At 35.1% G+C, this 11654-nt stretch overlaps 1 protein-coding gene and 1 long non-coding RNA gene across 2 annotated transcripts; one reads left to right on the forward strand and one right to left on the reverse strand.

Annotated features, from left to right (window-relative positions):
* Window positions 1–6693: 6693 nt before the first annotated feature.
* LOC145550418 (uncharacterized) lies at window positions 6694–8706 on the forward strand. The gene is made up of 4 exons (XM_081604375.1): window positions 6694–7119; window positions 7269–7337; window positions 7691–7836; window positions 8622–8706. Exons 1-4 carry the CDS (start codon window positions 6910–6912, stop codon window positions 8704–8706), a joined length of 510 nt encoding a protein of 169 aa, XP_081460501.1. The 5' UTR covers window positions 6694–6909.
* A 2009-nt stretch (window positions 8707–10715) lies between these two features.
* On the reverse strand, window positions 10716–10974 carry LOC145550419 (uncharacterized). The gene is made up of 2 exons (XR_014086318.1): window positions 10890–10974; window positions 10716–10799 (listed from the first exon to the last, which is right to left on the reverse strand). It is a non-coding gene; the product is annotated as an uncharacterized LOC145550419 (long non-coding RNA).
* Window positions 10975–11654: the final 680 nt, after the last annotated feature.

An 11654-nucleotide genomic window follows, 5' to 3' on the forward strand; every position in this document is an offset into this window, starting at 1 on the left:
GTGCTAATTGTGCTCTTTCTTACGCTCTGTTTCACTTTTTGACTTTTTCAATAATTCATGTTGCACACAAACTTCTGCTTCTTCAGCTGAATTCTACAACACTTTTGCTAAGTTTCACTACTTGGCAAAGGATTTCTACAATGTATGACTAGCTTTCTTATGCTTTTTTCCAATTTCTTACTCTTTGTTCTCAAGTTTCTTATATTTCTCCTTCAATCATTCTGCAAATATTCTTATTTGGCTCTTTATGTTAAGTTTCACTTCTTCAAATATTTCTGGTTGTGTACTAATTTCAGCTTCAGCTAATTTCTGCAGTTTGCTACGTTTCACTGTTCAACTGTTTCAACTATTTCAACTGTTTCAATTTCTTCTGCTTTCTTCTACTTCTTAAGCTTTTCTCCACATTTTTTTGCATTTCTGCAGCAGTCATTCTGCAAATATGCATTCTCACGGCTGTTTCGCTAGGAACAGCTATTTTTCTAGTTATTATTATTCTGTCTTCCGTACGTTTTTCATGGTTTAACTACTCTCACTATCTTTCACTAATTGTACTAATTTATATATCAAAACGTTCAGCTCCTTCAGGAGAATGGTGCTATGACTTTTGGTAAACTTCACTATTGCACTTTTTGAAATAATTGCCCTTTTGTGCAAATCTTTTGCCCCATTATTTCCTATGGTGGAACTCTGTAACTGATTTCAGTTACTAGAGTGGCCACTCTAGTAACTGCCGTTTTTGAACTTTTTCTGCTCCTTTATAAACAAAATTATGCTGTTCATACATATTTCACTGTAGAGAAATATTTTATGCATTAAAATGTAGCCACTAGTGTCTACTTTATGGAATTATTACCATCATTGCAACAGGTTTTACTGTTTCTGTTAAACTCCTCTGGAGTACAACCTTGTCACACTTTCTCCTATTCTTTCAATGTATTTTCTTCTTGTGCTCTGTTTTTATCTGTGTCTATGCATTCTGCATGTCTACTTTCTGTTTCTTTGTCTACTTTATACTTATTACAGTTTCACTATTCAATTGTTTCAACTATTCCTGGGATTGCACTTATTTCCTGTTGTTTCAATTATGCTCTTTCTTAAACTCTGTTTCACTTTTTGACTTTTTCAAATAATTCAGGTTGCATACAAACTCCTGCTTCTTCTGCTGAATTCCTCTAAATTTATATATTATATATTATATAATTTATACAGTATAATTACTATTAATTCACTATTATCTTATTAATATAGTATATTCACTATTCAATTGTTTCAACTATTTCTATGTTCTATGCATTTTGCTTGTCTACTTTTCTGGATATCCTTTGGTTCTACTGGTTTTACTGTCGCAAAGGACTTCTCAAACTTTTATCAATTTTATCAATTCATATATCAAACTTTCTGCTTCTTCTGACCCTTATTGCTTTTGGTTTTGCTCTGTTTTACTTCTTCAAATATTTCTGGTTTTTCTGATTCCGCTAATTTAAGCTTTTTGATGTTTCACTGTTCAATTGTTTCAACTATTCTGGGTTTGCACTAATTTCCTCGTGTGCTAATTGTGCTCTTTCTTACGCTCTGTTTCACTTTTTGACTTTTTCAAATAATTCATGTTGCACACAAACTTCTGCTTCTTCAGCTGAATTCTTCAACACTTTTGCTAAGTTTCACCAGTTGGCGAAGGATTTCTACAAAGTATGACTAGCTTTCTTATGCTTTTCTTACTCTTTGTTCTCAAGTTTCTTATATTTCTCCATCAATCATTCTGCAAATATGCTTATTTGGCCCTTTATGTTAAGTTTCACTTGTTCAAATATTTCTGGTTGTGTACTAATTTCAGCTTCAGCTAATTTCTGCAGTGTGCTACATTTCACTGTTCAACTGTTTCAACTATTTCAATTTCTTCTGCTTTCTTCTACTTCTTAAGCTTTTCTGTACTTTTTCTGGCATTTCTGCAGCAGTCATTCTGCAAATATGCATTCTCACGGCTGTTTCGCTAGAACAGCTATTTTTCTAGTTTTTTTTTTTTTTTTTTTTTTTTTTTTTATCAGTGAGAATGCATTCAATGCATTCTCACTTATAGTGATTCTGTTTTTCTTTATCTTTATTATTATTATTATTATTCTGTCTTCCGTACGTTTTTCATGGTTTAACTACTCTCACTATCTTTCACTAATTGTACTAATTTATATATCAAAACGTTCAGCTCCTTCAGGAGAATGGAGCTATGACTTTTGGTAATCTTCGCTATTGCACTTTTTGAAATAATTGCCCTTTTGTGCAAATTTTTGCCCCATTATTTCCTATGGTGGAACTCTGTAACTGATTTCAGTTACTTGAGTGGCCACTCTAGTAACTGCCGTTTTTGATCTTTTTCTGCTCTTTTATAAACAAAATTATGCTGTTCATACATTTTTCACTGTAGAGAAATATTTTATGCTTTAAAATGTAGCCATTAGTGTCTACTTTATGGAATTATTACCATCATTGCAACAGGTTTTACTGTTTTCTGTTAAACTCCTCTGGAGTACAACCTTGTCACACTTTCTCCTATTCTTTCAATGTATTTTCTTCTTGTGCTCTGTTTTTATCTGTGTCTATGCTTTCTGCTTGTCTACTTTTCTGTTTCCTTCTGGTTCTACTCGTTTTACTTCTTTTAAGATCTTCTGCTATCTTTAATCAATTTTATAAATTCATATATCAAACATTTCTGCTTCTTCTTATCCGTTTTGCTTTTAATCTGTTTTACTCCTTCAAATGTTTCTGGTTTACTGTTTCCACTAATTTTTTATACTTATTACTGTTTCACTATTCAATTGTTTCAACTATTCCTGGGATTGCACTTATTTCCTGTTGTTTCAATTATGCTCTTTCTTAAACTCTGTTTCACTTTTTGACTTTTTCAAATAATTCAGGTTGCACACAAACTCCTGCTTCTTCAGCTGAATTCTGCTATAATTTAAATATTATATAATTTATACAGTATAATTCACTATTAATTCACTATTATATTTTAATGTAGTATATTCACTATTCAATCGTTTCAACTATTTCTATGTTTCTATGCATTTTGCTTGTCTACTTTCTGTATGTCTTCTACTCTACATGTATTACTATCTTCTAAGCTCTTCTGCAATGTTTAATCAATTTCAGCAATTCATATATCAACATGTTCTGCTTCTTTAGACCCTTTATCTTTTGGTTTTGCTCTGTTTTACTCCTACAAATATTTCTGGGTTTTGTGCTTCCCCTAATTTAATCTATTTGCTGTTTTACTACTCAATTGTTTCAACTATTTCTGGGTTTGCACTAATTTCCTTTTGTGCCATTTACGCTCTGTCTCAAGTTCTGTTTCACTTTTTTACTTTTTCAAATAATTATCGTTGCACACAAACTTTTGCTTCTTCAGCTGAATTATGGTATACCTTCTCTGAGTGTGACCAATATATATATATATATATATATATATAATATATATATATATATATATATATTATATATTAATATAATTTCATTGCCTAAATGTCTGAAATAGCTAGTTGCTAACCAAACAAGTGGTACTTCCGGTTTGCAGTAAACGTTGTGCCCATAAATTATACAAAGCTTCATGGGGGTTAGGAATAAGGTGGATATATATGATAAAAAATATGTGATTACTGTCGAAATGGAGACTGACAAACCAAACAAGCGAGAGATTCTTCTTGAATGTACAAAACCATTAACATTTCTCCTGCTCTCTGGCAGCCTCTGGATGTTGATGTGGAGAAAGGAAGCATCAGAGCAGATATAATAATGAATGTAAAAGAAATCATGGAAAGTGTCAAACAATAATTTTACCACAAATAAATCCCTCTCAATAAATGATTGTTGCCTATTCCTGTCTGTTGCAGGCAGCCAATAAGAAAACGGGAGTCATAAGCACGGAAAAGAATCCCAAACAAAGAACATCTGGCAGGAGTCCGGTGGACAATATAGAGGGAAGACTGCAGTTGATGTGTGGAAACAACGTGAATAAATGATGACAATAAAAGAATATAAACTTTTGTCATAAGCTTATTGATGTCATTTGTTTATTGCCGTCAATTTGAACAATTTCAAACATTCCCTTGATTTATGTGTTCCAAAAATATTTACAGATAATATCAATTACTTTCTCATTGTGAAAGTAGAATGCAATCTGTAGAGACTCACACAGAGAGAGAAACAGCAGTTAGACAATTTTATTGGACCGAGAATTTGGCGCTCGGACACCGGCGGAAGACCTGCGAGCCGAGAATTGCAGCGAGCTTGAATGATCGCTCGAACGAAGCTCAGATAGGTCTTCCCCCGGACCCAGTCACTGGTGGTGGAGCGGAGCTTGGAGAGAGGAGTCTTGAGGGGACCTGGAGGCATCTGGGTGGCTGGTGGTGGAAACGGGGATGAGGTGGGTTGAAGCAGGGCTGAAGCGGGTGGATCTGTGGTTGCTTCGCCTTTTGAAGGATCTCTTGCCAGGTGATTGGATGAGGTAGAGAGGTGGTGCGTCCTGATTGGTTGGGATGAAGCCGTGGTGATAAGTGATGCCGGAAGAGTCTTACAGGTTGAATTTCCGCCTAGGGCTACATTTTAATTTGAGTTTCTGTGATAATTTCAGCTCCTGCTAATTTATGCTTCTTGTTACATTTCACTATTCAACATTTTTAAAGAGTTCAGGTTTTGTACAAATTTTGGCTTCTGTTAATTAGTATAAAATTAGTGGAATGACTATTTTTCTAAAACACCACTTAAAGTGTATTTATAGTTTAACACTTCCCACTTTGACATAATTAGATTCATAATAATGAACTGACAGTTTAAATATGCTGAACATGTATTAAAAACATACTTAAAAATACAATTGTTTATATAGCTTTGATAGATATTTGAATATGGTCTCCAGTAACAAAAAAAGCGTGTTATGATCGAATAAATAGGTTGATACGTCATCGTGACTGCTAAACACATAACGCTGAGTGGGTGGACCGCTCCAAGATGGCCGCCCTAAATCTCGTCAGCGACAATAGTGAGAGCAGTCACTCATCACAGTCACAGAGCGCTGTTCATGACAGTGTTGAAGAAGCAGTGCTATTTAGTAAGACTTACATCTAATACATTTTGAACTTTGAACAAAAGCCACAGTAAAGCATGAATACGATCCTGTAATTTCCTGCTTGGAATTACAGGATCGTTTTAGCGTTCGTGTTGCGTTTAAATGGGGCTCGGAAAAACTGATTATGACCTGCTAAAAATTGGATTAAACAGTTGTGACTACTGAAAGGAAGTGTACCTAAGGCATAGATATTGGAAGTGCGGGGAAGAAAAGAAGAAGAAAAAAGGACCTTTCAGCAGAGATGTGGAATGACTGGGCGCAGAATTTCTAATAAAATGCCCGCAATTGCTGACGGGCCCGGTTCGATGTGCGGGGTGTGACTGTTGCAGGCAGCCAATCAGAAATCACTGAGTCATAAAGAAATTAAGGGAATCCCAAACAACGAACAGCTGACAGCAACCGAGAGTCCGGTGGACATTATAGAGGGATGACTGCAGTTGATATACGGAAACAACGTGAATAAATGATGACAATAAAAGAATATATATATATATATATATATATATATATATATATATATATATATATATATATATATATATATATATATATATATATATATATATATATATATATAATAATTTTACTTCACAAGGAGGAATCACAATCTCTTGTATTCCTCCTTGTGAAAGTAAAAAAAATAATTAATCACGACTGTAAGTCGAATCTGGCTACTGACTGTAAAGGCTGCATTCCTTATTTGATTGGATGTGAAGACGCTCGTGAGCGCTGCATGTAGGCTATAAATACGTTCCATCCAAATCGCCGTTGGTCATTTTCAGCATTTCCAGAAGACGACAAAAGTAAGTTTTGTCTAAATTCTTAATTTCTGGGTTATTTGCTATGTTCATATGTTTCGAGCTACAGGTAAATGTAATAACATTGAATCGGAAGTAAAATGTTACAATTTATTTATTGACTATTGTTTCATGACGTGTAATCGGGAGCCGCCCACCTCGGTCCAACGGGTGGGTAGTTAAGCGTGCCAGCCCGTTCACTTGTAGCAACAGCCTTCAATCTTTAGTTCTATCGGCCCCCAGGTGAGATTTAAAAGGTGTTCTTAAGTCGGTGGTCCTAGATAAAAGCATTAAATAATAAATAATAATAAATCTAATAACTAACTTCTATAGTTAAAACCGGTGGCGCCACCACCAGTTTTAACTTGCCGTTAAAACTGCCGTTGGGCGGAGGTTAAACTACCTAACAGTTAAAACTGAATGTCCGTTTATTAACACTGTTAGGTGAAGCCTAACTGTGACTTCTTTGGAACAAACGGTTCAGCCGTTGAATACTGAATACTGAATACAGGATTTTGGTTCAACGGCTAAACCGTTTATCAGGTGTTTATCTGCTGTAAAGTGTTGAACAGCTCTTTAACCATTTGCCTGTTCAGTTGAAACTGCTGTTTATTGGGTGGTAAACAGCTTCTTCGCTTTAATATGTGTCCTTTGCCCCATTAAAGCGTGGGGCTGAGGAGGTGACACTGTTGACTCTTGATGGGTTTGTAATACTGACATTTTGTTTCTGTCCTTCACTTCCCCTAGGATGGCTCTATCTACCATAATAACCGCGCACAATCGCCGATCTACAGGCCACCACCAGTAAACATCGCAGTAATAAAGATAAGAGAGGAAGAAAAAGTAATTAGCTGGGCAGTAAAGGAGGGTAAAGCAAAGGTATTACAGAAAAAGAAAAATCAAATTCTAACTGTCACAGATGGGCAAACGATTGGTAAAATAATTATATTTGAAAAATATTCAAAAAACCTTTGTGAGGGCCAATCTTATGTGATGAGGAGCTACGCTCTCAGGGGCTCGGAGCCGCCCCTTATCATTAACGTCACTCCCGCCACGCAATTTTATAAAGGGCCGAAGGTGAACATCACTCCAGAGCTTTTACAGAAAGCAGAGGGCATTTTAAACCCAGCAGCACCAATGGCCCATCTGGAGAAGGCAGCGGAGTCAAAAGGACTGATGACGGTGCAAGGGGAAATTGTGGAGGTAGGATTTTTCTTATATTTCTTAATTTTTTCCATAAGAGAGGACTTAATTTGCTAACTGTAAATCTCAACTGGGTAGAAGATAACATGAAAGGCCCCATTACAGAACAATATGCGAACTCTAAAAGTACTTTTCTTTGTACTTCTCAGTTTGCTGCGGTCAGGCTTGTGATGTCGGGAAAAATGATGGTGCCAATCCGGACAGTGCGGCTGAAAGAGGTATAATAACTTGTTTTAAGACTTGTTCAAAGCTGCAGTTGTCATTTATTTTTAAAACAAATAATATTTGGATAAAAAAGGTAAGTGCCTAAGGAAATGGTGGTGTGTGTGTGTGTGTGTGTGTGTGTGTGTGGTGTGTGTGTGTGTGTGTGTGTGTGTGTGTGTGTGTGTGTGTGTGTGGTGTGTGTCAAGTTCATGACATAAAACCAGCTTTTGTGTCATGAACCAGCTTGCATGTTAATTTTGCAGCGTCTGGTCAGAAAGGTAGATTGGTGGGTTTGTTTGTTTGTTGACTTTTTGAGAACTCTTGGATAAATCTCTAATTTTTTTGTCAATAATTCTTTTAATTACAGGGCAGCTGCACAATGCCCGTCTCCCTTTGGAGGGAAGCAACCCTGGTGGAACTGGCAATTGGCCAACAGGTCAAAATTACACATGTTCGGTGCCAGGATTCTGGCTATGGATTACAGCTGCAAAGCACAACTTTACAACAATTCAGGTATGTTGTCAATTCTGAAGAAGTAAATTAATTTTAAGTAGATTTAGACATTTAAAGCAAATGTGCATATATTTTAAAATTGAGGCATTCTAATTAAAATTATTTGCTAAACTTTGGAGATATACAAAGTGTGAAAAGTGCAAATGCTCAGAGCTAACCTTGTAATTTTTTGTCAACTTCAAAATTATGGAATGGCTTATTACATATTTTGATATCCTGGAAACCATTCAATATTTTCTGACTCAAGTCTATTATGCTTTGCCAAAAGAAGACTTAAATAAAGGAGAAACAACAATTAACATAAATGCACCACAAATCTGGAACCAACATCCACAATGTTAATGTTTTTGATGATGGTGTGTGACCAAATGTCATGCTTGTTGTTGTTGCTTCATTTACAGTTGCTGACTGTATGATATTTTATTATATGAATAACTTTGAACTTGCTGATTGATGAAATGCACAAAACAAATGATCTTGGACTTAAAAAAACGTAAACCTGAAGGAAATAGCATATATAGCAAAAGATCAAACAAGTTGCTACTGTTATTTGACATTTAACATTGGTGTTGGTTTTCTTTTTTTGTTCTCATTTTTAGATGATAACATGAAAATTGACATACCTGATTATATTTCTAATATAATATACTATATTTTTGTACTGTATTAACAGGAAAAAATGGAAGACAAAAAAGCGGCTGTCGTCATTGGTGTCATGGACACTGAAGACGAAAATGAAAAACATGTCCTCCTGGACAGTGATGAAGTCTTTCGGATTGCTGCAGATTTGTGGAGTCCTTTGATGAAATGCTGGAAGACGGGAGCCTTGTCGTGGATATTGAGGTTCACGGAAATGAGATAAAAAAATAATCAAAAATAATTGCAATTTAAATAAATGTTTTCAGTTTAGTTTTTCAACTTTTTTCAACTATTAAATTTTGACTAATCTCTGTTTATGCTTTTTAATGGTATTTGTTTGTTTCACTCTTGAAATTTCAGGTCTTTTAGAATTTTTTTGCTTGCTTTGTTATAGTTCATAAAATAATCAGTTAACCTGTTCAAATTAAATTGGTGATTACTATTGAATGACACTTTCTTCATATAACATAAACTTTGGAATGAAATTTACACCATATATATATATAAGTGGAAATCCTTCACTTATTCAGTGGATTGTGAGTCTCAAAAGTAGTATGATGAAATTTAACTTATACAATCATATCCCTTTTCCATGCATTAATTCACAACGTTTTCTGCCTGTTTAAATATTCTCAAATCTTCCGGCGCTAGAGGGGGTAAAATGAATTAAACTTCACTTTTTGACTTTTTTTCAGGTTATCAGTATGTGTGTGTGTGTGGTGTGTGTGTGTGTGTGTGTGTGTGTGTGTGTGTGTGTGTGTGTGTGTGTGGTGTGGTGTGCGTGCGTGGCGCGTGCGTGTTTGGTGTTTGTGTAATTAGACTCTGGCGGTGAGGCTGTGAACCTGCTGTGTTGTGCTTAAAAGTAAAGAGAGAAAACGTTAAAGTACAACTGAAAACCACGTATTTCTTTAAGTCTGTAACAGCGCAACTACTGTAAAAGATCTTAAAAAAGTCGGTTAGCAAGTTGCTAACATGTAAACAAATCGCAGTTCCTGTTTGCGGCAGAAGTTGTGCCCATATATTATACAAAGTTTCAAACCTTCATTTACACCATATACATGCAAAATGTACCATTGTGCACTGTGTAATATACATAACAATGAACTGACAGCTCTTTCTATGACTCCTCACATTGTGATGAAATCACGCACAAATCAGAGACTAAATTGCAGCAAAATTTTTCCTACCTTCTCAAAACTTAAGATTCCTCGCTCAAAGCATAAAATTATATAAATTCTACTATAAAGTAAGAGATCACAATAAAAAATACCACTTTTATCAGTTCCCAAAACGTGGGTTTTCTGCACAGTCAGGTTGGAGAAATCCCCTCCGCACCATTTAGCTTTTAGTTTCCACGCACGAAGCAGGAAGATAACGGGAGGGTAATCAGCTTGGCTCGTGTGATCTTTGAGCAGGAGCCGTGTTAGCACCTCATTCAGAGCTGCTAAAAATTCATTCAGAGAGCATGGGAGGGGGTTTCAGGTGAATTTCGACCCTGACGTGAGGTTACAAAGCCAATATTTTCAAGTATCCAAAGTTAAGAGTCTTCTCTGTGTCAAGTCATACCGAACATGTCGGTCAGCCGACGAATTTACTTACACCGTATTGATGAAGGATTAATGGACGCCCTTTAATCGTCAGCTGATTTAATTAGCGAAAACATAACATTTGGCAAAAATGTATGCGATATTTGAAGGATGAAAGCCTTAGCGGACATAAAAAAAAAAAAAAACACTGTAGCGGTTTTTTTAGAGAAATCAAACTAGAGTATTGCCAAATGATAATGAAACAAACAAGAGAGGTCATATGAAATGACAAAACATTAACATTTCTGTTATGAGAAGGACGCAGATACAAGGCAAACAATATATATTGTTATATATGAATCGAAGCGTCAATCTTCTACCTAGAGTCTTTCTACTTTTTTTGCATTTCAGCAGCAGTCATTCAGAAATATGTATTCTCAGAGTGATATTTGCATCTTATAATTCTCATAGCCATTCTTCAAGACTATCTCTTGAAGCTATATATATATATATATATTATATATATATATATATATATATATATATATTATATATATTATAATATATATATATATATATATATATATATATTAATCATTATTTATTTGTGACATATAATTATTACTTGTCTTTGTAACATAAATATGTATTGCTATTGTAACCGGATCCTTTTCTGCGTTGTGCTGGTTTTTGAGTGAATGGACCGTGACACAGTTTCTTTCAAGCGGATGATTCTCGGTTTATTTCTGACGAAAATACAGACAAAACAACCGTGTTATAGGCTGCCCGCTCCAAGTCCTACACCAAACAAAAGTATAAAACAAAATTAACTTAATAGATGTATAAATACACTGAATGTATTTAGATGGAAAAATGAAAAGCACACACCTCTCCCGCAGGACAACATGTCAAAAGGGGAGGGGCTAAGGGGCGCAAACAATTTAAAGACAATACCACAGAAGAAGAAATAAAACGGAGGGGCTTCAGATCTTAAAATAACACGGTTAAAACAATGACAGAGGTGTTTCAGTAAGATAAGGAAACAGACAAATAACCAAAAGAAGACATTTTGTGTAATTATAATAAAAGAGAATTACAACCAGGTTACATTATTACTAAATAATTTATTAATTTATGAACGGCTGTGCTTTGTAATTTGCTCTTCATACATCAATATCAGAATATTCTATTCCTATTCTATTGTTATAGCCACTAATCATATTTAAATATGCTGAACTATGTAATAAAACATACTTAAAAAATACAATTGCTTATAAAGCTTTGACAGATGTTTGAATATGGTTTCGAGTAACAAAAAGCGTGTTATGATGGATTAAATGGGCTGATACGTCATCGTGACTGTTAAACACATAACGCTGATGGTGGACCGTCCAAGATGGCGCCAAGTAGTGAGAGCGGTCATTCATCAACAGAGCGCTGTTCATGACAGTGATGAAAAAGCAATGCTATTTAATAAGACTTAAATCTAATACATTTTGAACTTTGAACAAAAGCCACAGTAAAACATGAGTAACGAAGGGAAATAAGGAGTCTATCTGATTTTGAATCTAATTATTTAAATTTTGCTTAAATGGTTTGCACCTCCGGTTTGCACCTGTGGTTTTGTGTAATCCTAATCTGGCCCGCCGTTAA

Source organism: Poecilia reticulata, unplaced genomic scaffold, assembly GCF_904066995.2.
Source record: "Poecilia reticulata unplaced genomic scaffold, P_reticulata-male-v2 Scaffold_43, whole genome shotgun sequence".
NCBI lineage: Eukaryota > Metazoa > Chordata > Actinopteri > Cyprinodontiformes > Poeciliidae > Poecilia > Poecilia reticulata.

What these genes read in the sequence shown, in the direction of transcription:
- LOC145550418 (XM_081604375.1), top strand. Translation starts at nt 6,910, where the DNA reads ATGAGGAGCTACGCTCTCAGGGGCTCGGAGCCGCCCCTTATCATTAAC. An exon ending in GGACAGTGCGGCTGAAAGAG is followed by an intron (nt 7,338 to 7,690) that starts GTATAATAACTT and finishes TTTTAATTACAG; the next exon opens with GGCAGCTGCACAATGCCCGT. An exon ending in ACAACTTTACAACAATTCAG is followed by an intron (nt 7,837 to 8,621) that starts GTATGTTGTCAA and finishes GGATTGCTGCAG; the next exon opens with ATTTGTGGAGTCCTTTGATG.